The 25632-nt window shown below is 42.0% G+C and overlaps 2 protein-coding genes across 5 annotated transcripts in view; both read right to left on the reverse strand.

Moving 5' to 3' along the window:
* Positions 1–13121, reverse strand: part of LOC105883598 (leucine-rich repeat-containing protein 37B) — a 50468-nt gene extending 37347 nt beyond the window's left edge. Inside the window, exons 1-5 of the mRNA XM_075993918.1 lie at positions 10154–13121; positions 9195–9841; positions 8950–9074; positions 7716–7914; positions 4061–4132 (exon numbers count right to left, since the gene is read on the reverse strand). Of these exons, the coding sequence (XP_075850033.1) occupies positions 4061–4132; positions 7716–7914; positions 8950–9074; positions 9195–9841; positions 10154–13114 (4004 nt within the window). The 5' untranslated portion in view covers positions 13115–13121. The remainder of the gene's footprint in view (positions 1–4060; positions 4133–7715; positions 7915–8949; positions 9075–9194; positions 9842–10153) is intronic.
* A 119-nt stretch (positions 13122–13240) lies between these two features.
* Positions 13241–24465, reverse strand: RDM1 (RAD52 motif containing 1). Of its 4 annotated transcripts, XM_012786844.3 has the most exons (7): positions 24328–24465; positions 23771–23950; positions 19664–19786; positions 19090–19258; positions 18071–18169; positions 15441–15523; positions 13241–13604 (listed from the first exon to the last, which is right to left on the reverse strand). In XM_012786844.3, the coding sequence occupies exons 1-7, from the start codon at positions 24421–24423 to the stop codon at positions 13503–13505; spliced, it is 852 nt and encodes a 283-aa protein (XP_012642298.2). In that variant the 5' UTR covers positions 24424–24465; the 3' UTR covers positions 13241–13502. The 4 variants fall into 4 exon arrangements, with proteins under 4 accessions (XP_012642298.2, XP_012642300.2, XP_075850078.1 ...); XM_012786846.2 differs by lacking the exon at positions 23771–23950; XM_075993963.1 differs by lacking the exon at positions 19664–19786.
* Positions 24466–25632: the final 1167 nt, after the last annotated feature.

A 25632-nucleotide genomic window follows, 5' to 3' on the forward strand; every position in this document is an offset into this window, starting at 1 on the left:
ACAGAAGTGACACCCTGTCTCTTAAAAAAACCAAAACAAAACAAAATAAAAACCTCAGCATACGAATAGCAGAAAGGAAAGTGGAACCAGAATGATCCTCAGACAAGCCTGACACCTGGGCCTGCCCAAGAAATGTTATAGCCTTTACTTGGGCTAATCTTACAGTAAAGACTAGGAACATGCTGGGGGAGGGGTACTGCACTGTTTCTAGAACCTGATGAACAAGCAGGCACATAGCTATTTCTCCAAAACAGTGGGGTGAGGAAGTAGTAACAAGCCAATACAGAAGAAATTCTCTAAGATGTCCAAGCAAGCTCCTTTTGCCTGGGAGAATCCATTTCTTTGCAAATGGTATCAACAGCTGTACATACATTGGGAGCCTTGAGGAACTGAGAGCATGCTATATTGCCTCATGAAACTATTTCCATCAAGTTCTGTATTCTTTGACATTTAAAACATTGTGCTTCCCCTTACTGCATCTGTTGGCCACATATTGATATTAATTTCATCTCATAGCTTATGACAACAAAATACTACTACCTAGAGAGCATTCCACTGAAATTAAGGGCAGTTCTCAGTTATAAGGTGGTCCATATCATACACAGTATAGTTATATACATATTAAAAAGATTATCATTAGGCCGGGCATGGCGACTCATGCCTGTAATCCCAGCACTTTGGGAGGCTTATCTGGGAGGATTGCTTGAGGCCAGGAGTTTGAGGCTATAGTAAGCTGTGATGAGACCGCTACACTCTAGCCCGGCTGACAGAGTAAGACCCTGTCTCAAAAAAGAAAAAAAAAAGATTATAATTTAAATAAAAACACAAAAACTTTAATTCCCCAAAAGAACTCTTGGAACCCTGAGAATGCATCAGATTCTGTCTGACCTCAATTGAAATCCACCGTGGTGGAAGGAACAGTGATATTCACAATACATGTGAAGGGGGCAAACCAGGCGATTTGACTTCTTACTTTGGTTAGTGAACACTTTCACTTTCCATGGAAATGTTCAAAAAGGAAAAACAAATCAATGTGTCCAAAAATGTTTATAGTAATCCTCTTCATAACTCTAAAATGTTGACAAAACCCTACCTCCCCATCACATAACAAAACTGTATGGATATGCTACGGACAATATACAAAAAAGACATAGGAAATGATGGCAAATGAAAAAAATCAAGACAAAAATGAAATATTTATTAAATTTAACTTTTAAAATTTTTTAAATTAATGGAGGTTCTTTCTGTAAAGTTGTCTGGATGAAAAGGCAGTAAAAATTTAAAAAGTAACAATAAATTCAGCTTGGAAGGAAAGTTTACACTGAGAAGTGGGTTAGTCATCACAAGATTGCCCCAAAAAAGAGCTTAAAATAAGCAACTGAAATAAAATACATTAATTTATTGAACTCCAAATATTCATTTTGATTGAAGCAAAAATTTTAAAACTATAGGGAATCAATCAGTTATTTCCAGATCTAAAATTTTCTCAAACCATGACAATATCAAAACCAGGCCTAAACTAAAATTTAAGACATCCATGTTTTATATATTTTTTTAAAATTTGAGACAGAGTTTCACTCTGTTGCCCAGGCTAGAGTGCCGTGGCATCAGCCTAGCTCACAGCAACCTCAAACTCCTAGGCTGAGGCAATCCTCCTGCCTCAGCCTCCCAAGTAGCTGGGACTTACAGGCACGCGCCACCACACTCAGCTATTTTTTTCTTTCTCTTTTTTAGTAGAGATGCGGTCTCGCTCTTGCTCAGGCTCGTCTCAGACTCCTGAGCTCAAGCGATCCTCCTGCCTTGGCCTCTCAGAGTGCTAGGATTACAGGCATGAGCTACCATGCCTGGGCAATACATCCATGTTTAACTCCTAACCAAGGCAATCTTCTGAACTTCACAATATTAATTCTTGATTCTATATAATAGACAATTGTCCTTCTTCTTATCTTGTAACTTTTAAGAAATTGAGAGAACTCAGGATTTATTTGAGTTTAAATATACATATAATGCAAACAGTAGGCCATTCTGAAATTGAGTGACTCTCCCTCCTTTCTCTCTCTTTTAATCACTTATCAGGACTTGAAATTATATCTATTATATTGATAAATTTATTTGTATATTTATAAGCCCCTTGAGAACTGGGATATTTGGTTTATTTTGTTCCTGGGCCTGTATCCCTGGCACCTACAACAGTTCCTGGCACATAGTAGATGCTCCATAAATATTTGTTGAATGAATGAATGAAGCAACAGATACCAATTTTCAGATTTACTACTTTTATTTAAAACAAATCATCCATCTATTATTATTCGTGAGGATAAGTACAGCTTTGCAGGAAAAGAAATATCTTCCTTCTCCCCTACATTTGTAACTCAATCTTGTATGAAATACAACCTTTTGAGAATCTCATAAAAGCTATGGATCCTTTTCCCAGAAAACTGCACTTTCTTGAATATATGTAAATATATGTATGTAGTTTCCATTTGTGGATCACCGCTTTAGGGCAGAGGTCCATGAAAAGAACAGATTGAATTCAGGGGGCCAAACCTGAATGGGAAGTAAAATTACATCTCTATTTTCACAAATAGAAATTCAGAAATCAATGATGATATGACACATAAACTTTTGTGAAATGATACTTACTTTGAATGTATTTTTTTCCAAAATCATTTATGTACATAAACGGATTCCTTCAACAAATCAATAAGAAAATGATAAAACGATTCAACATTAAAAATGGACAAAGGACAGAAAACTCAGAGAAGAAACACAAATGTTCAATAAATACATAAAGATATTTAAATTCACAAGGAATCAGAAAAATTCAAATTTTGTTCACCCATCATATTAGCAAAGAATTGGAGAATACTCAGTGACAAAAGGGAAAAATGAATGCTGTCATATTCTGTTGACTGTAATGTAAGGTGGCACAACTTTTTTGAGAACAATTAGAATTTCATACCTACATCGTCTTCACACCAACAATTCCATTTCTAGATGTCTATTCTACAGAAATACTTGCCCATGTTTATAAAGAAGCATGTACAAGGATTTCATAGCAGCAATGCATGTAACAAGAAAACTGGACATAAAATATAAACATCCAGCAATATGAGAATTATTAAATAAATAATGATATATCCATATGGAATATTATGTAGGAGTTTTCTTTTTTATTTTTTTATTTTTTTTTTTTTGAGACAGAGTCTCACTCTGTTGCCCAGGCTAGAGTGAGTGCCATGGCGTCAGCCTAGCTCACAGCAACCTCAAACTCCTGGGCTCAAGTGATCCTCCTGCCTCAGCCTCCCCAGTAGCTGGGACTACAGGCATGCGCCACCATGCTCGGCTAATTTTTTCTATATATTTTTAGTTGACCAATTAATTTGCTTCTATTTTCAGTAGAGACGGGGGTCTCGCTCTTGCTTAGGCTGGTTTTGAACTCCTGACCTTGAGCAATCCACCCACCTCGGCCTCCCAGAGTGCTAGGATTATAGGCCTGCGCCCGGCCTATGTAGGAGTTTAAATGAATGGAGGGTACTTAGAGGAGGGTACTTAGAGTACCCTCTAAGTACTAGGAAAGAAAGAAATCTAAGATATATCATGAAGTGAAAGAATCCAGTTGCAAGATGTTACCATTTATGTTAAAAAAAAAAAAAAGATAAAAAGACCACACAACAAATCTGTTTTGCTATATGTAAATATAGATGTAGGCAAATACTTGGGAAAAGGTCCAGAAGGATATATGCCAAACTCAGAGTAGTGGTTACCTCAGGGACCAGGGATCAGGGCACCATACCTGTTGTTTTGTTTTCATACATTACGAATATAATTGTGTGTTACTTGTATAACACAAAATAAATTTAAATCGCCTCTTATTTTAAAGAAAGCCCACCAAATTTAATTTTAAAATAATCATAGAATTACCATCAACAGAGGTTGATTTGAGATAGGGAGGGGGAAATATCTTTCCTCAGAAATATTGACCTCAAAATTCTGGACCAAGAAGGATCTTACAATGCAGTTAATTTTTTGTACTCACATTTGGAGAGAATATACTCACAGTTTCTCAGTCCAATGGTATGATTTCCAGACATCCTTATCAATGTAAGAAATAGCATTTCCTTGGAAATTCCTGTGAAGAAACATAGTTCACATCCTTGAATAGGTAGGAAAAGAATAAATAGAATAAAAGAATCATGGCAACCTTGTAGGGGATATTCAAATACAGAAAATAATCCCAGCTTTCTAATTTCCAGAGCTATCAGCTTTCCAGTTTGCATAATTAATCTAGAATGAGGTGGGACCACTGGCATGGATGATGATGCATCTCCTCAGCAGCTTAACTATTTTTTTTTTTTCAAAATCAATTATGTGTCTAAACTGACTACTTCTACAAACCAATTAAAAAATGATAACTCAACAGAAAAAATATGGGCAAAAGTTTAGCATTATCAAATAAGAATTTATTTAAATAATAAAGAAAAGAAACCTATGTCAGGTAACAGCAAAGCTTTAGCTAAATGCCCTCTGTTGAAACCTCTCTAGGTATTGGAAGGATAAGGGCAATTAGAAATTAGAGGGACTAATGTGCTGACATGGAAAGATCTCTTAGACATATTGCATAGGGAAAAAGCACAAATCACAGAGCAAAGAGTAAAGTACTACCTCATTAGGAAATAAAAATGCAAAGGAGAGAGATTGGAAGGGCACACACCAAAATGGTTAACGGAGTTATCTTATGGGTGGTAGGATGCAGGAGACAAGGGTGCTGGGAGGATGGGAGTGCAGATTTTCACATTTTATCCTACATATATATGCTTCTTCTTTTTTTATTTTTTTTTAAGTAGGAATATATCCATGAATGACACATGTTTAAAAGAAAGGCGGGGGATGGTGGTTCATGCCTGTAATCCTAGTACTCTGGGAGGCCAAGGCAGGAGGATTGCTTGAGAGTTCAGGAGTTGTAGACCAGCTTGAGCAAGAGTGAGATCTCATCTGTACTAAAAATAGAAAAATTAGCCAGGTGTGGTGGTCTACACCTGCAGTCCTAGCTACTTGGGAGGCTGAGGCAGGAGGATCACTTGAGCCCAGGAGTTTGAGGTTGCAGTGAGCTATGAAGATGCCGCTGCAACTCTACCCAGGGCGACAGAGTGACTCTCTGTCTCAATAAAAATAAATAAAAAACAAAAAATTATTTTAAATTTATAAATAAAATGAAAAATAATTAAAAAAAATAAAAGCATGCATTATTTCTTCATGATTAGGTTCTTATTAAACACTTTTGTCAAGAATGCTAGATACATGATATATTGTCTATTATATGACACCAGAAGTCATATAATTTCAGGTTTTTCCACTATTGGTGATATGTTCACTAGGTTAAGGTGCTGACTACCACATCACTCCATCGTAAGGGACAGTTTGTCCTTTGTAATCAGCAGGTTGGTATCTTGGCACTGTTTGAATATCTTATCCCTTCATTTAACTTTTATTTTTTGTGTACATGTTTATAATATATATTTCATTCTTATTTTTACATATACAAAATATTATATATATATATATATATATATATTTTTTTTTTTGAGACAGAGTCTCACTCCGTTGCCCAAGCTAGAGTGTTGTGGTGTCAGCCTGGCTCACAGCAACCTCAAACTCCTGAGCTCAAGTGATCTTCCTGCCTCAGCCTCCCAAGTAGCTGGGACTACAGGCATGCACCACTATGCCTGGCTAATTTTCTATATATTTTTAGTTGTCCAACTAACTTCTTCCTATTTTTAGTAGAGATGGGGTCTCGCTCTTGCTCAGGCTGGTCTCGAATTCCTGAGCTCAAATGATCCACCTGCCTCGGCCTCCTAGAGTGTTGGGATTATAAAATATTATAATTTTTAACTGCTTCCTTAATTTATATATTCTCTCGGTTTTTGAAAATACTTAATATGTATTGGTGTGTTTAAGCTGCATTCATTCACTATTTGGCCATTGTTTCCCTGGTCTGAGCATATGTTGAATGACTTAATTTTCTCTTGATGTAGCAAATTAAAGTATCTGAGTTCCTAAAAAATAAAGAAATAAAAAAGAAAAGAAAGCTGTTAGGTACCTTATAGTCACTTTCAACTCTGTGGATGACTTTGAATCTTTACCTTTAACTCTGTCCTCGTTCCTCAGCAACACTTTTACTTAATCACTTTCTAGTTTCAGTACAGTTTCCTCATTCAGTTTGCCATTAGGGGGATAGAAATCAGTCAAAACACACATTTGTCTCTTCATCTGCCTACTGCACATTTCCATTCAACCAGAAGCTTCTGGTTGCTTAATGCTCAGCATTAAAAAATTGTAAAATGTCCAAACTAAACTCCCTCCCTCAAACTGACTCTCTACCCTGACTGCTGCATGTCCACTTGTCACACTGCCATCATTCTCTTCGTCATCCAGGACAGAAACCTTGGAGTCACATTTGATTTCTCCCTTCCCTGTACACACCATCACCCGACTCCCTAGTCGGTCACTGAATCCTGTCTGTTCTGTTTGTCATGTTGCCAGGACTTTCTTCCCACTCCTGTCACAGCCACTCAGATTTAGCCCCTTCTCACTGTACTCCTAGATTTTGCTAGAGCTTTCTATTTGGTCCTCCCGAGGTAAGCTTTCCTCTCTAGAGCGCTCTACATGTGGATTCTAAAATAATCCTCCTGTCTTAATCATTTCTCTCTCTTGCTTGAGAACCTTCAATGGCTCACCATACCTCATCGCATAACTTTCAAACTCCCATATCTGATATTTGAGGTTTTTCATAATCACGTCTTTCATTGCTTCCTAACCCAATTCTTTGCAGCCAGACTGGTCTAGTAAATCCCCATCATTTCTGCAGCCATGTCTTTGCCTAGACTTTACTGCCTAGTTTTCTTTCTAAGCCCCAGATGAAGTTTCAGCTTATGCAGGGAACTTTCTCCTGACCTCCACACCTCAGTGGTTATAGATTCTGGTGAATTATGGCACCTCTGGTCTGCGTCTCTCATAGTATTTAATTACAAATCACCTCCCTTTTTATACCTATCCTTTCTTCCCACCTATCATTTTCATGTTCTAGAGACAATGTCATACTTTGCCCTAGCTGGGGGACAAAATAGCTGCTACATATAGAATGCCAGGTACAAAGATGAGTTCCGGACATAACTAAGGAACTGAATAATAATAATAGCAGCTAACATTCGTATGTGTGCCCGGCACTGATACATGTGTTACATGTACTCACACACCTAAATCTCACAACAATCCTATGAAATGGTAACTATCATAATCCCCATTTTAAAGATGAGGAAATTGAGTCATAGAGCAGAATCACTTGCCCAAGGTCACAAAGCTAATAAATGACAGGCGGGGGTTCAAACCCAGGCAGTCTGGCTCCAGAACTAACCACCTTGTCGTGTCATCATTAATGAGACGAGGACATGCCACTGTGAAGAGAGTGGAGCAAACGCAGGGGGCAGAGGTTAGGGAGGATATGATGGGGCTAAATAAAACTGGTTAAGGAAAATGTAAGAGTAACACAAGTAAAGTTTAGAGAAGGGGTACAATAGTAAGAAGGAGAATGAGGATAAGGAAAAGTTGACAAGTAAAAGGAGAAAGTCAGTCAATGAAGAAGGCCCAGGAAGGTCTCAAGGAAAATGCTGCCACATGAGGTGGGGTGCAGAGAACAAAGGAGAGGTGATGCTTACAAGACAGTGAAGGTGCCATTATAGACATCAGGCTCCTGCACAGGCACTTGGTGGAGCCTCTGCTTTGGTCTGAGACCAACACATGACATTGTCTCATCTTTGCAGGTACAGAGCTCACATATGTTGGTGGCATATGTGGTGGCACGCTGTTCTGAGATGGTATTTACAGTAAAATCCATCTCAGAAGGATGAACTATAACTTCAGGCAGAGTCCGAACCTGGTCTGGAAGTGGAGCTACAGCTTTCTCCAGGGTGACAGGATGTTCAGACTGCACGGTGGGTACTGAAATCATGGAAAACTCTAGGTCTGAATGTTGAACTGTGACACTGGATGACATTGGCTGCTGAGCTTGAGCTTGACTTGGTGTTGGAACTGATATCTCATAATACACAGGAGTTATAACGTCCTTAGGCAGCTCTAGAGGCTGAGTTGGGGTCTCCTGTATAGTTCCAGAAGGTTTAAACTCTGCAGTGGGTTCTGAAGTTACAGTAAATTCCTGGTCAAAAGGTTTAACTGTGACTTCATTCAAGTTTGGCTGTTGGGTCTGAATCTGGTATGGATGTGGAAGTGTCACCTCAGGATATTTTGAAGGAGCTACAGAATGTTCAACCTCTGCAGTGAACATTGGAGTTACTGTAAGCCCCAGGTCCAAAGGTTGAACTGTGACAATAGGCGACAGTGGATGCTGAGCTTGATTCTGACCTGGAGTTGGAACTGTCATCTCATAATTCACAGGAGGTTGAGCTATAGCCTCCTGAGGTGGCTCTGGAGACTGAGTTGGGGCCTCCGGCATGGTTGGAGAAGATTCAACCTCCATATTAGGTCCTGGAGTTAAGGTAAATTCCAGATCAAAAGGTTGAAGTGTAACTTCAGACAGGTATGTATGCTGAGCCTGAACATTGTCCAGATGTGGAAATGTCACCTTAGAGTGTTTTGGAGGAGCTGTAGTCTTCATCAGGGCTATAGAAGGTTCAGCCTCCATAGTGGGTTCAGGAGTTATGTTAAGTGCTAGGTCCACAGGCGGAACTGTGACACTGGGCAATGCTGGATGCTGAGCTTGATCCTGGCCTGGTGTTGGAAGTGTCACCTCTTGAAATACTGGATGTTGAACTACAACTTCATTAGGTGGCTTTGGAGGTTGAGTTGGAGTCTCCTGCATGACTGGGGAAAGTCCAACAGCTGTAGTGGGTTCTGGAGTCATGGCAAGGTCCAGGTTCAAAGGTTGAAGTGTGCCTTCAGTCAGGTTTGGATGCTGAACCTCAACCTGGTACGGATGTGGAAATGCTACCTCAGGGGGCTTTGGAGGAGCTGTAGAATGTTCAGCCTGTATACTGGGTTCTGGAGTTATGGTAAGCCCCAGATTTAAAGGTTGAAATGTGACACTGGGTGACCCTGGATACTGAGCTTGATCCTGACCTGGTGTTGGAACAGTCATCTCCTGAGATGTTGAGGGTTGAGCTACAACAACTTCCTTAGGTGGCTCTGGAGGTTGAGTTGGGGTCTCCTGTATGGTTGGAGAAAGTTCAACCTCCGTAGTGGGTTCTGGAGTTATGGTAAGCTGCATGTCCAAAGGTTGAAGTGTGACAGTGGGCAATGTTGGATTCTGGACTTGATCTTGACCTGGTGTTGGAATTGTAACCTCTTGAGATATTGGGGGTTGAACTACAACTTCCTTAGGTGGCTCTGGAGATTGAGTTGGGGTCTCCTGCATGACTGAAGAAAGTTCAACCTCTGTAGTGGGTTCTGGAGTCATGGTAAGCCACAGGTCCACAGGTTGACCTGTAACAATGGGCAATATTGGATACCGGGCTTGATCCTGACCTGGTGATGGAACTGTCATCTCATAATTCACTGAAGGTTGAGCTACAACCTCCTTAGGGGACTCTGAAGGCTGAGCTGGAAACTCCTGCTGATGTAGAGAAGGTCTGACCTCTTCAGCGGACTTCGGAGGACGGCCCAAGGCTTCCCGCTGGGTCCCAGATAGTTTAACCTCCTTAGGGGACGCTGGTGGCTCAGCTGGGGTCTGGTGTTGGACTGGAGAATGTACTAATCCCTTAGGAGGATGTGAAGGCTTAGCTGTGGCCTTTAGCTGGACTAGGGAAGATTCAAACATTTCAGGGCGATCCTGAAGTGCAGAAAAGGGATCAGACTTGGTTGCAGAAAAATCAGCCTGTTCAGTGGAAACTGTAGACTGAGCAGTGCCCTCCCACTGGACTGAGTAAGGCTTAGCATTTGTAGTGGGCTCTTCTGTAGTTAAGGTAATCTCCAAATCCACATGTTTAACTGTGGTTTTAGGCAACATTGAATAGCCTCTGAAAATCATAGACAGATCTAGAGGTGAAAGTCCCATTGTATAATTAATTGGAGTGAAAACTGTATAGGATGTTAGAGGCCGAGTTGTGTGCTGTTGCTGGCCTGGTGAAGGTCTAACACCTACAAGGGGCTCTTGAGGTAATGCTGAGATCTCCTCCTGGCTTGGAGATGGTTCCTCAGGAAGTTCTTCAGGCTGAGTTGGGACCCCTTGATGGGTTGGAGAATGTTCATCCTTTTCAGGGAAGTTTTGCTGCTGAATTATAACCTCTTCTTGGCCTTTCAAAGGTTTAAGCTGCTGAGGGGACACTGTAAACTGAGCTGGGGCCTCCTGTTGGGTTGGAATTTCAACTTCATTAGTGAACTCAGGAGTTGTGGTAACCGCATGATCCACAGGTTTTATGGTGACATTGTGTAATAATGGAGGCTGAACTTGAGAAACTGTTACCTCATGATGCTCTGGAGGTTGAGCTACAACTTCATTAGGGAGCTCCGAAGGCTGAGTTGGGGCCTCCTGCTGGGTTGAAGAAGGTTCCACATCATTGACTTGCCCTGAGAGTTGAGGTGTAGTCTCTTGGTGGACTGGAGAGGTTCCCACCTCTGTAGTAGGCTCTCCTGCTGTGGTGAACTGCTGACCTGGAGATGTAACTACATTGGGCAAGTCTGAATGCTGAGTTTGATAGTTATCTGGAGGTGAAACTGTTACTTCATGATGCCCTGGAGACTGAGCTGGTTGCTCCTGCTGGATTGGAGAAGGTTCCACCTCAGGATGTTCTGAAGGCTGAGCTAGAAACTCCAGCTGGGCTGCAGAAGATTCAGTCTCCATGGTAGGCTCTGAAGTCATGGTAACCTCCACATCCGGAGGTCTAACTGTAACATGGGGTAAGTTATAATGATGAGGTTGAACTGTTACCTCATGATTTGGTGGAGTTTGAGCTATACTCTCTACAGGGGACTCTGGAGTTTGAGCTGTGGCCTCCTGCTGGGTCTGAGAAGGTTCACTCTCTTCAGGAGACTCAGAGGGCTGAGCTGGCTGCTCCTGCTCACTAAGGGAAGGTTTGGCCTCCATAGGAAAGCCTGGAGACTCAGCTGGGGTCTCCTCCTGGGTGGCAGAAGGTTCTACCTCCTCAAGAAGCTCTGGAAACTCAACTGAGGCCTCCTGCTGGGCTGGAGAAGATTCAGTCTCCTTAGTAGGCTTTGAAGTTATGGTAACCTCCACATCTGGAGGTTTAACTGCAACACTGGGCAAGTTATAATGATAAGGTTGAACTGTTATCTCATGATTTGATTGAGTTTGAGCTATACTCTCCATAGGGGACTCTGGAGCTTGAGCCATGGCCTCCTGCTGGGTCTGAGAAGGTTCACTCTCCTCAGAAGACTGATCTAGCTGCTCCTGTTCACTAAGGGAAGGTTCAGCCTCCACAGGAAAGACTGGAGATTCAGCTAGGGTCTCCTCCTGGGTGGCAGAAGGTTCCACCTCCTCAAGAAGCTCTGAAAACTCAACTGGGGCCTCCTGCTGGGCTGGAGAAGATTCAGTCTCCTTGGTAGGCTCTGAAGTTATGGTAACCTCCACATCCAGAGGTTTAACTGTAACACTGGGCAAGTTATAATGATGAGGTTGAATGGTCACCTCATGATTTGATGGAGTTTGAGCTGTACTCTCCATAGAGGACTCTGGAGCTTGAGCTGTGGCCTCTTGCTGGGTCTGAGAAGGTTCACTCTCCTCAGGAGACTCAGAAGGCTGATCTGGCTGCTCCTGCTCATTAAGGGAAGGTTTAGCCTCCACAGGAAAGCCTGGAGACTCAGCTGGGGTCTCCTCCTGGGTGGCAGAAGGTACAACCTCCTCAGGGAGCTCTGGTCTTTGATCTGAGCCTTCCTGTTGCGTTGAGGGAAGTTCGACCTGCTCAGGAGCTGGGGCCTCTTGTTGGGTTGAGGAAGGTTGTACCTCGTCATGGTGCTGTGGAGGCTGAGCTGGGGCCTGCTGCTGACTTGGAGTAGGTTCAATGTTGTTACTTGGCTCTGGACTTACTGTAAGCTCAAGATCCACATGTTTAACTGTGACTCTGGACAAGACTGAGCGTTGAGCTGCAGTCCGCCTTGGAGATGGAACATTTACTTCATGATGTATTGACGGCTGAGCTACAACCTCTTCAGTATCAGGTAGCTGCTGAGCTGGGGCCTCCTGCTCTGTTGAAGAATGTTCTACCTCCTCAGGATAGTGTTCTGGGGCTTCTTGTTGGAGTGAAGAAGATTGGATCTCCTCAGGGGTCTCTAGATTTTGAGTTTTATCCTCTAGATGGAATTGAGAAAGTTCAGGAGGCCTTGAAGGCTCATGTAATTTCTGTGGGAATTCCAGAGGTAGGCCACGAGGATAAACTATATCCATAATTGGATCTAGATAATTATCATTCTGTAGAGTTTGTTTTTGATGCTGTGGTTTTGATGCAAATTGATTTGAAGTTCCAACAGCCACCCTAGCAAGCCGTCGATGCTGGGCTAGACCTTTCTTTAGGATCTTTGGTGAAATAATAAACCTTGTTGGTTTTGAACTCCGACTATCTAGAGGTGGAACAAGTATTTCTGATGCCTGGTGATCTGCAGCCTGATCTAGACCTACAGCTTGAATCTTACTTCTGAGTTGAGGAGGCTGAGGTAGGACTTGAGACTGATCCCAACCTGGCACTGGAACCACCTCGGGGAGCCTTTGTCGTTGAGTCAGCTTGTCATTCAGATCCCGATGTGGAACAGCAAACTGATCTCGCCCTGGAAGCAGCTCTTGAGCTGACTGCGTGTCCAGGAATGGAGCCGAAGTCTCAGTCAACTCCTGAGGCGGGCCCAACATCTGGGAAGAAGCAGAGGACCCCAGGTAAGCAAAGCCCTCGGGGTCTGCGGAGGGTGTAAGCGCAGGGGGCGATTCGAGTGAGACATCAAAGGAGCGGGAATACCGGCGCTCAGTAGGTCTTGGGGGTTCGGAGGTGAGTGGGACAGGGTTCCAGGCCCACTCCAGAAGCGGAGCTGCCTGGACCAACAGCCACAACGACTGCCACGTGAGAAGGACCCGTGGAGTCCAGAGGCACAGTAGGAACATGACGTGTGGAAGCTCCAGCGCGAGCTGGAGCCGAAACACTTCTGGCAGCCCTGCCGCGCGAGCACCCGTAGGAAGCGTGCGCCGCGCCCCGCCCCGCCCCGCCCTTTATCTATGACACCTTTGTTTACGCAGCAGCCTTTATTTAGCTCAGGCCCAGATCCGCTCCGTGCCACCCGGGCGAGCTTTTCCCCACAATCACTGGGCCCAAGCCTCTCTTCCCCTGCAGAGGTACAACTGTCCCCCACAGGAACACCACTGCCGCCTTAGCGAGGAGGGATTTGGGCCACAGACCCAGGTGGCCCCAGAACTCCAGCAGCCCATTGGGGTATGGACGGCTGAGCTTCCCAAGGAAGTCACAGGGCCTCTCCTCTCCATGTATTCGGAAGTGCTAGTCCAGTTTTGGCAGCCTGAACTCGTCTTCCTCCAGACTAAAATCTGAGAGATATTCTTCCTCTCCCTGGCAGGACTGCTTCCAAGAAATGCAACTGACCTGCAAAATGAACACCAGTTAGGGTGGCAGGCAGAACACACTTTACGGTTATTTACTCCAAAATGTTACCATTTTTGCTCAACTTTCAGTATCCTTTGTTCCATGTATGATAATTAATTTACCACTCTATTAGATAGGGGCTGCCACAGAATCAGTGATGACTCCAAAATTTCTGTAAGAGTGGTTTTAGGAGTTGGGCAATTCAGTCTAGGAAAGAATGTGTGAATCCGAGTGAATAGCCCTTTATGTCAGCATGGGCAAACTCCTCCCCCCCACCACCATTCTGCCTTGGCTAAACACAGCCATTGACCTAGAAGTAACTACGCCACTTTTCAGAGGTCTATCCTGTGTGCACACATGAAGAAGAAAGGATCTTAAAGTCAGCAGGTTAAATAATTTTCTTGAAATACTACTATAATAGAACTCAACTGACTTAATTCACAATCCTTCCTATCTATTTTATGACTTGTTTATTGTTTGGTACAACCGATAATATGTAAACTGAGAAGGTGCTTCATCCTTTTTCCCAGTGTCTAGCACATGGCTTGTCGCATAGTAATGGTTTTAAGTTGGAAGCGATTCCAAAATCCGCCTCATTTAGGGATGGACCTGTTGTTACAATCATGTTTCCGAAATCAGTGTTGACTTCCTTCCTTCCTCTCATTTCACAGGAAGCTAGTATTCTTAGCGTTTGACATTACTTTCACTGGTTTTATTTTAATAGAATTAAAATAATTATTTTACATGGAAAAAGCTTCAAATACTTTTTCAGAATGGAATCTCTTTCTCTTCCTTTTTCAAAACAAAACACTTTGCAACTCTGGAGCAAGTTAAATAATCAAAAATCTAGCCCCAAATTAAGTTCCCATTAACACAAAACATAATTTTGCTCCTTAAAAAAAATCCTATACATAGTAAATAATGACTATTTTAGATATTACTTTACCAACTTAATCCCTAATTAAGGTATTTCATATACAGTTATACATTGCTTCCCATGTGAGGAGGAGCTTGAAAAATGCATCATTGGGCAATTTTGTTGCTGTGCAAATATCATAGAGAGCACTGACACAAACCTAGATGGTATATCCTACCACACACCCAGGCTATCTGGTATGGCCTATTGCTCCTAGGCTACAAACCTGTACAGCATGTATTGATGCTGAATACTGTAGGCAACTGTAACACAATGGTAAGTATTTGTATATCTAAATGGAAAAGGTACAGTTAAAATACAGTATAAAAGATTAAAAAAATGGTACACCTGTATAGGGCAATCCCATTATATTCTTATGAAATCACCATCACTTATGTGGTTTGTTGTTGACAATAAGGTTGTTATGTGGCACATGACTGTAATTGATCTACAGAAAGGATCTTCGGCAAAATATTCCATCCAAGATATATAGAAGATATTGAGCTCTAGGTAATAAGCCACATTTGAAAGGCATAATAGTTTTCGAAAGCTATAGCATAATCACACTTAAAGCAATTGTTAGTTCCTGCTCAAATTCCTGGGATCTTGTTTGAGGGGCCTATCTTCATGTAGCCCAGAATCCCTAAACCCTGGTAGGAGAGACTAACCCCTCTCTTGTGTCTACAACAGTAGTAGTTTTCTAATAGTCCTTAATTCTGTTCTCTAAACTTCAAATAAGGGGTCAAAGCCAAGGGCCAGGACTTTAGTAAAAGCCCCAGAAATACCCTGCACTCAAAAGCAGTTTCGGAATTTCACACGTTCCTAAGAATGATACATGCTGAAATATTCCAAATCCTGCTGGTTGTCTTGAATTATGGCTATACTGGCTATGTTACCCTTAAGCTTTTATCTCCACATACTTGAATTAAATCATGTAGTTCTTCACTTCTGACATCTACGATCTCTTCACTGGGTCTGTATTCCACAGCTATTTTACCACTTTCTGAAATAAAGTTAACAAAGATTAATTCAGAATTCTTTTTTGTTCTAAAACTTATTGCATTTAATGATGGCACCCCTTAATGAGACATTCTTTTGATCTCTAAAAGCAGAAAATAAGGGAATTTTCCTGGAAATTTCCTCATCTCACACTTCAGTTTTTAACATGACTATTTATTAAAAATATGTATGAAGTGTCAACTTTGTTTGGTTCAAAAAACTTTATGATCTTACAGATAGGAACCATGGAATTTGTAATTTATAGGAAACAAAAAATGTGAAAACAAAAATGTTCAATCATAATATGATTAAATAGTAAGGCATTAGGTGGGGGTCAAAGTGAGTTCAAACCTGGGATAGAGACCCCGGGACTAGCGGACACTTCATATTAGAAGCAAAGGGTAAGTGTCTACTCCCTGGGAACCAAAATTCCACCAGATATAATGAACAAAGCTTCGCAGAGAGAAAGCATTTGAACATCTTATTGGCAGAAATTGGCCCACATACCATATAGACAATACAACTTCCTTCAAGGCAAACTAGAGCTGTAAAGCTTTTGGTCTAAGGAGTTTTGAGTATGTATTAGGGATCTTCACATACTAGGGAGAGGTAAATAACCCAGACACCTAGTTTGGTTCTTGAAGATTATTACTTGGACTTGACAGTTGACAGAAATTCTACCTGATGACCAGAGAAGTAAGACTTTCACTAGAAGGGCTGCCCAGGTTGGAAGGCTGAGACCAATCAGGGCCATCTCTTTTAAGCAAATAAGGGTCTCTGGTAACTTAGCTAGGATTTCTCAGTCTCTAAGCCTTCAGGGCTGTGAAGCAGAAGAGCAATTCTGTTCCAGGACTCTCTGTTCATCAATTTTCCTTTGAGCACAAACTGTAACATTCACACTGCTGTAAAACTCAACAGGGGACATAATGCCATTCAATAGCATGACCACTTTCAAGGCTCACATGAAAGCAGCCAGTTATTACATAAGAATCATATTCGCCCAATGTCAGTGCTACAAATTAAAGCTGAAACTGAATCTTGATTCATAAAACATAATCTGATCAACTCTCTTCAATAGAGTTTATCTATTTATTCAGATAGAAAACAATGATAATAATAGTTAACATATTTTGTCTGTTTACTATGTAAGCATAGTTCTGAGTTTTTGCATTTGTCATCTTATTTATTCTTACAATATCCCCCATAAGGTAAGTTGAATTACTAACCTCAGTTTGCAGAGAAAGAGATTGCAGCTTTGAGATATTAAACATCTTCAAATCTCTCTGGCTATAAAACCTAAAATTGCATTAAAATCTGAAAGACAGAGTTAGGACGCAAACCCATGTGTCCAAAGCTTATAATCAGTATTCTGTATGTATATCATACTGTATAATCAGTATGATAGGCAAGCAATTGAGAAAGAAGACTTGGATCAAACACTTTCTGTGTTAACTGAGGAAAGTCATTCCACACCTATAAACTGGGGACAATAATATTTGCTGTCATTTTTCTCATAAATGTCACAAAGAACAAATCTGAGATTGTTGCTGTAAAAATATTTAGTGAATAAAAGCATAATGTGGAATGTTTTAGATATCCATATTTTCATTCAATTAACTTTTCAAAATGAGTTTACTTGCTCATAGAAACTGAAGTCCTTCAAGGACAATCAAGAAAGTCTTGCCGGGCGTGGTGGTTCACGCCTATAATGCTAGCACTCTGGGCGTGGTGGCTCACGCCTATAATGCTAGCACTCTGGGAGGCTGAGGTGGGCAGATTGCTCGAGGTCAGGAGTTTGAAACCAGCCTGAGCAAGAGCGAGACCCCATCTCTACTATAAATAGAAAGAAATTAATTGGCCAACTAATATATAGAAATAATTAGCCGGGCATGGTGGCGCATGCCTGTAGTCCCAGCTACTTGGGAGGCTGAGGCAGCAGGATTGCTTCAGCCCAGGAGTTTGAGGTTGCTGAGAGCTAGGCTGATGCCACGGCACTCACTCTAGCCTGGGCAACAAAGCAAGACTCTGTCTCAAAAAAAAAAAAAGGAAGTCTTACTGGCTGGGCACAGGTACTCATACCTATAACCCTCGCACTTTGGGAAGCAGAGGCAGGAGGGTTGCTCAAGCCTAGGAGTTTGAGACTAGCCTGGGCAACATAGTGAGACTGTGTCTCTATTTTTAAAAATTATTTAAAATTATAGAAATAGCTGGGTGCAGTGGCTCATCCCTATAATCCTAGCACTCTGGGAGCTCAACGAGGGAGGATTGCTTGAGGCCAGGAGTTCAAGACTAGCCTTGAACCAGAGCCTTGAGCAAGAGCAAGACCCCGTCTCTAAAAAAGTAGAAAAAAGTAGCTGGGCATGGTGGTGCACGCCTGTAGACCCAGCATCTCAGGAGGCTGAGGCAGGAGAATCGCTTGAGCCCAGTTGTCTGAGGTTGCAGTGAGCTATGAAGATGCCACTGCACTCTAGGTGACAGGGCAAGACTATCTCACCAAAAAAAAAAAAAAAAAAAAATTATAACAATAAGAAATAAAAATAGAAAGTCTTACCTAAAACCACAATCAGTAGTTTCTGGAATGCATCTGACAAAGCCTTCTGAATAGCAAACTTCTGAGCTGTCTTCCTTTTCATAAGGAACGATAATGGTCCTAAATCCAACCCAAATAAATGAATTTAAAATGCCTATTTGAATGATAATTGCTAAATGTTTAAAGAATGTAAATACATCCATGATTCTTAGATCATTATCTTAGTGATCAAGGGCAAACAGAACACAATGGTATGGTTGAATGGAACTGTTGTGGGTACCTCCTGGTAGGGCTCATTTTCACTGCCTCTATGTAGTCTGGAAGTTTCCTGAAGGACTACAAGGGAGATACAAGCCAGAAACTTGGCACAAGTCTACATAACCCACAGATTTCATGTTGACCAGTTGAGGCTACACTCCTACAGACCATACCTCCTATGCACCAAGGGCTGGAATCACACACTGAAAAAGGTTTGGTGGTGGTACAGATGGTCTGACCCCTCTGTGGGCACCACCCACAGGAGCCTACTTCACTCTACTCACCTACCTCTGACTTAGAACCCTAAGCCTGTGGACCACGGATTCTAGAAAAAACTTAATATCAATTGAGTACCCTGTCTACATATCTATGTTTGATTCTTTTTCTGTTCAAGCCCGTCCATGAGTAGAAAAAGGACTGAATGTTTACACAGGAGTTTTTGTTAGAGGATGATTTTGCTGGGACAACTGAAGGCTACAAGAGATCTGTATTTGAAGGAATATTTTAACACAAAGCAAGGTCTTAACCAAAAATTGGAAAAAAATTATTTCCCTCCTCCTCCTTCCTCCTCCTAAGCTTCTTGGAAAGAGGTCAGCTCTAAAATTTTTAACTTGAAGTTTCTGTCAGGTATTGCGTAAGGTAAAAACCTGTAATTATAAGGGAGAAAAACTCTGCCCAGGACTTTAGTAGCTTAGCAAGGGGAGGGTCTGATATGTATCTGAAAAGATGAGTTTTAGAAAGTAAGAAGAAAGGGAAATCCTTCCCCCGCACTGAAAACAGACCTTCCTCCAGCTCATGCACAGGCTCCTCTGCGACGCCGACTCCAGGACTCCTGCATGCATAGGATGGCAACAGCACCTCTAAAGCACAGAAGAACTTCAGGCTTTGCTTCTGAAGTGGTGCCACAATATCTTCATTTTCCCTTTTTTCATGGTCAGAAAGCTCCTGAAGCTGTTAGGATTTTGAATTAAAGGTTCTCCTTAGGATCTTAATGTAGACTTCAAAATGTTTTGTTATTAGAAATAAAAACTAGCCTCTCATAATCCCAGCTTATAGTTCATGTGTCCTATAGCTTCAAAATCAAGCAAGATTTGCAAATGAATTACTAGATATAGACAACCATTTTTATTATATGCCATACAAACACTGAGAGAATTATGGAGACCACCATCCAAGTGATTGAGATTATTATTAATTCTAGGTGGCAGGGAAATTCAGATACATCCACTTACCTTCAACAGTAGGAAGCCTCTCATACCTCCTCCCCACAACCCAGTTCAGTCCTTCCGTCTAAAGTCTGGGATTTCAATGTTAAAGGGAAAGTGTATTTAGTGAAAGAAAATCTATAAGGTTTACCTTGATGATCCTTTTTGACCATCCATTGAAACCAAAGTAGTAGTTTGCCAATTCTTGACATTGGAAGCTGTTTAGGGCAAGAGCCTGATGTTGAACTGCTTTATGTCTGGTGCCAAGACGAACCTAAAGTCACAAGGGATAAACCTACAATATCGCAACCTGCCAGAGATTTTATTTTATTTATTTTTTTAGAGACAGAGTCATGCTCTGTTGGCCAGGCTGGATTGGAGGGCAGTGATGTGATCATAGCTCACTGCACCCTCCAACTCCTAGGCTAAAGCAACCTTTCACCTCAGCCTCCCATATAGCTGGGTCTACAGGCGTATGCCACTGTTCCCAGCTAATTTTTAATTTTTTTGTAGAGACGAGGTATTGCTGTGTTGCCCAGGTTGGTCTCAAACTCCTGGCCTCATGCAGTCATCCCACCTCAGCCTCCCAAAGTGTTGGGAAGAGATTCTATTTTGGATACACTTGAGATTTACCAATACAGATTTCATAAAATGGATGTGAAGATTAAATGTGATAGAATATTATAAGCACTGAATTCATACTAAGTCCTAAATAAGTGTTATTGATTATGTCTAAGCCACAGTACTTTTCTGAATCATTTTCAGGGCCCCTGATTAATTGGAAAATTTCCCTAACCTCTGGTAGTGAACAGTGATGATGAAAGCAACTAAGGAAGCCCTGCAGAGGTAAATTATAGGGTAGTAATTGAGCAAAGAAAAGAAATCATTTCAGTCTTCCTATCTAATAGCTCCTGCTTGAGAATATGGCCTGAAGAGCAGGTAAGATGATCCCGCCACCCACCCCTCTTCCCAAGTTACTAACCCCTGTCAGAAGAGGTAATAGACATACTTATATAAATTTCACAAGTAATGAAAACAATTAGAGGCTCATCTGCATTAAGAAGCTTCTTTAGGCTGGGCGAGGTGGCTCACACCTATAATTCTAGCACTCTGGGAGGCCGAGGTGGGTGGATCGTTTGAACTCAGGAGTTCGCGACCAGCCTGAGCAAGAGCGAGATCCTGTCTCTTCTAAAAATAGAAAGAAATTAGCTGGACAACTAAAATATTTATAGAAAAAATTAGCCGGGCACATGCCTGTAGTCCCAGCTACTCAGAAGACTGAGGTAGGAGGATTACTTGAGCTCAGGAGTTTGAGGTTGCTGTGAGCCAGGTTGATGCCACGGCACTCTAGCCCCAGCAACAAAGTGAGACTCTGTCTCAAAAGGAAATAAAAGAAAAGAAAAAGAAGCTTCTTTAACATTTTACACATTACTGTGGATTTCTTCCATCACTAGTTCTTTCTTATATGTCTATTTCATTTCTTAAAAAGTGTAGTACATGAATAGTCATAAAATTCAAATAATACAGATAAAATCAAAGTCATATTAAATCTTTTTTTTTTTTTTTTTTTGAGACAGAGTCTTGCTCTGTTGCCTAGGCTAGAGTGAGTGCCATGGCGTCAGCCTAGCTCACAGCAACCTCAATCTCCTGGCTCAAGCAATCCTTCTGCCTCAGCCTCCCAAGTAGCTGGGACTACAGGCATGCGCCACCATGCCCGGCTAATTTTATATATATATATATTAGTTAGCCAATTAATTTCTTTCTATTTATAGTAGAGACGGGGTCTCGCTCTTGCTCAGGCTGGTTTCGAACTCCTGACCTCGAGTAATCCGCCCGCCCTGGCCTCCCAGAGAGCTAGGATTACAGGCGTGAGCCACCACGCCCGGCATAAATCTTTATTGACTTATTTATGCGTCTTCCTCTATCACTAGTTTATAAGCTCCTTAAGTGCCCGAGGGAACAATGTCTTATTCTTTTCTCATTCCCAGAACCAAGCAGAGTTCTTGACATATCATAGAGGACTGATTGTCTTGTTGATTGAGTGAATGAATGAAGGAATGAGTAAATAAAAACTGAAATTACTTTCTTCAACTGAAGAGATGAAGATAATGCCTGTTGGGAAGGAGAAACTTTTGAAGGCTAACTTTTGAATGCTGGATGCTGAAGGGAGACTTGCCTGTGTTGTGAGTCAGAGTGGAGCTTTTCTGGACAACCATAAAGCCTCGGAAGGGCTCTGAGACCCTAGATAATACAGACAGTCATCACCTGGATAACCTTGCCACAGTTCTTGCTGGCAACCATTTTCTTTCATGCCACTGAAAAAAAACTCTTTGAGGTGCCTTAGGCCTATCCTCAATTTTATTTTAAAATGTTATTCTCTGTATTTATAAAAGGCATAAAACACAAGAACTATGTGTACTTGCCAAAGTATAAAAGAATACGTAATTAAAGTAGATGATAATCTTGGGGGGATAGTAACCCAAACTCTGAGTTAAGTAAATAAATGTATTTAATACATAAATACATCTATAATAATATGAATGCCCTCTCCTCTCAACTATATATTGACTTGTAGATCATTTCCTTCATCACTCTATTGGTTATGGGCTTTATGCTGTGAAATTCTCAAAACCTAAAGCTTATGGAATAGTCTCAATATCCAAAGAGCACTAAAAACTCATTACTCACAAAATGATACCAAGTAACTATTTCATAATATTTCCAGTACCATCTGTAATATCTGAGTGGTTATGTGAGATGGTCACTGCTTAAGCAGATCATAGTCCAAAAATTAAAGAATGTCTGACAGGTAATCATTGCAATCACAGGAAGTGGAGCCAGGATTGAAGAGGGTGTTGCACAGGCTACAGAAATGGAGGTGGTATACCTGGAGTCACTGCTAAGTAGAGTTCTCAGATTCAATCAAAATTAAATCAATGAAGAAAGGAATATGGACAAGAAAAGGCAGCAAAGTCAGCAGGAAGTAGCCAGATCAAGTAGCCAATGAGGAATTGAAATGGTCCTTGAAAAAAACGGAAGATGGTTGAATTGAGGCACAAAATATCATTCTGTGTCTCTGGGAAAGTAAAATTGGTTGGCATGTTAGTATGCAATTGGGTTTTTACAGTGCATTAAAAAAAGGTTCCTGGCCGGGCGCTGTGGCTCACGCCTGTAATCCTAGCTCTTGGGAGGCCGAGGCAGGCGGATTGCTCAAGGTCAGGAGTTCAAAACCAGCCTGAGCAAGAGCGAGACCCCGTCTCTACTATAAATAGAAAGAAATTAATTGGCCAACTGATATATATATAAAAAATTAGCCGGGCATGGTGGCGCATGCCTGTAGTCTCAGCTACTCGGGAGGCTGAGGCAGAAGGATCACTCAAGCCCAGGAGTTTGAGGTTGCTGTGAGCTAGGCTGACGCCACGGCACTCTAGCCTGGACAACAAAGTGAGACTCTGTCTCAAAAAAAAAAAAAAAAAAAGGTTCCTATGTTCTGGGGATTCTGAATAGGCGTTCTGAATAGGCAGCTTGAGAGTTATGATGAGGATGATGATGATAAAACTTCTCTTATGTTACAACTGGCAAAAAGAGTTTGTCATGCTCACACATTTTAAATCTACATAAAAGTAAATATGAACAGAAATCTCCTGGGAAAGAGTTCTTAAAGGGCAGCACAAAATGACATGGGATTTAGCATCAGTAAGTTTGGGTTTGACCTCTAGCTTTCATGGTTCTTTTTTTTTTTTTTTTGAGACACAGTCTTGCTCTGCTGCCCAGGCTAGAGTGCCGTGACATTAGCCTAGCTCTCAGCAACCTCAAATTCCTAGGCTCAAGCAATCCTTCTACCTCAGCCTCCAGAGTAGCTGGGACTACAGGCATGTGCCACTATGCCTGGCTAATTTTTTCTATATATTCTTAGTTGTCCAGCTAATTTCTTTCTATTTTTAGTGAGACCATCTCGCTCTTGTAAGAGGCTAGTCTCGAACTCCTGACCTCAAGCGATCCTCCCGCCTCACCCTCCCAGAGTGCTACGATTACAGCACCCAGCCTAGCTTTCACAGTTCTAGTCATGAACCTTAAGCAAGGCCCTTAACCATCCTGAGTTTGAGTTTCTTCATCTAAAAGCAAGGAACTGGAAGATCAGCGTGGCAATGCATCTGAGAGTATTCAGTAAACCAGAATGCCAGGCAAACACCAGCATATTATTATTGAATTCAGCACTTCATTCCAGTGGAGCTAAGAATCCCACATTTGGACCCACCTTCACTGGAGATTTCTGAAAAAGCTGCTTCCGGTCGCATGCCTTTTGGGCTCTATGGGCATCCCTTGCTGAATAAAACTTGATGATGGCATAGAAACCAGGACGAGCTACTGCAGCGTTTGGGAAGACCCGAACTGAATACAGAAGGCCAAACTGGGAGAATTCTGTGAATAGAGAATTCTGTGGGGTGGTCCCACGCCAAGTAAGTGCATGAAATCTCATGGCCAGAAAAACAAAACTTCACGTCCCCTCGTATTCCCCAAACCCTTCTCCACAGTGGGTGCAACTCGAAACACTTCTCATTTCATGAAGAAGTTTTCCTCTTAAATTCTAAGCTTTAAGAAGCTTTAGAAGGCAAAATGTGCTGGCTGTTGAGAGTTACCTCTGGGTCTCTGTAAAATCTGTTAGTGCTAGGTGACTGCTGGGACCCCCTACCGAACTAAGAGCCGGTCAGTGGAGGCTAAGCGGCAGGTGAGGTGCTAAGGCAGCACTCCTGGGCTCCCAGTCACGGGTGGGCGGCTTTCTCCATCCCTCCCTCCACCCTGGCCCCGGCTCACATGCAAGGCCTCGGCCGTGGGTCCAGAGCTCAGCTCCCACACTAGCAAGGTTTTGTCACTCTCGGTGGGAACCGCAAAAGGCACCAACTCCGCCATCCTACCGCCACTGCGCCTGTGCGGCTAAGGCTCGAGCAGTACTGCGCCTGCGCAAGGCGTGCCCGCGCTTTTTTAAAAACGAACGCACGCGAGGGGCGGGGCCGGTACAGCGCGGCCGGCGGGGGCGGGGGCGGGGCCGGCATTCAGTGCGCTCCCTCGCCCCGCCCACCCCAGGCGGGTTTCAGAGTCGATTCGCTCCCTCCAGCCACACCGCTCTAATCTCAGAGTTGTGCTTCTACTCAAGGGTGTTTTTAGGGAAGAGTCTTAGGATGGGCTTTCAGGATCAAAGGGTAGAGACATCTTCATAGCAGTCGGCTTCATCTTTACCCCTGGAGGAGACTAGGGTACTAGGTAGTTAACATTACCTGCTGATCTTGTAGGAAATAACCGCTAAAGATGCTTTGCCTTGACGTGAGTGTTTTCAATTTAAAATACGCAAATCAAAGTATAACTCACTAAGCCATTAACAGTCGCATCCTTAAAAAGAACTCCCTGGTTGTCCTGCGCGATTCTGATAAATTGCGTATGTGTGTTTCAGATGGCGTGGGAGGTTGGGGTGGGCAGAGAAAGAAGGAGAGAGAAATTTGGGGACAAAAATCACACAATGGGTCCAAATAGGGCACCAACATTGGAGCTGATGGTGCCTGAGAAGGGGTGTTCTTGGCGTCATAATCGGCTACTTACTGAGAGCGAAAGAGTCCTAACACTCTTTAAACTACAATGTCAGAACCAGAAGAAACCCTGCAAAACAAGTCTCCTGTGGTTTTTATAAAAATAATAGTCCTCAGACCTGTGCTTGTCTGTGATGAAATTTTCACGTGTCCTCAGCTAAATGAGAAAAGGACAATATAATCAGGATTCTTTTATTTCATAAAATAAAATCTATTCCATTTCATTCTTCTACAAGCATGACCTCCCTACAATTCTGACACACAAAAAATGTGATTTATGAAAAGATGCTGATAAATAGGGAATAGTTGTTTTAATACACTTACTTGGGCATTAAAATTAAAGGTTGGAAATCTCAGGTTTAATTTTTTTGACATTTTACTGGCTTGTGAAATCCTGAAGTCTGGGAACTACTGAATAGTTAAATCTCTCATCTTATAGCTGAAGCAGTTAACACTCAGAGGAATGAGTGGCCAGAATAACACCCCAGTTTGGCCAGACATTACTGATGGTGGCTATGTACAGGACATTCTTCCAACT

This window comes from Microcebus murinus, chromosome 18, assembly GCF_040939455.1.
Source record: "Microcebus murinus isolate Inina chromosome 18, M.murinus_Inina_mat1.0, whole genome shotgun sequence".
Taxonomy (NCBI): domain Eukaryota; kingdom Metazoa; phylum Chordata; class Mammalia; order Primates; family Cheirogaleidae; genus Microcebus; species Microcebus murinus.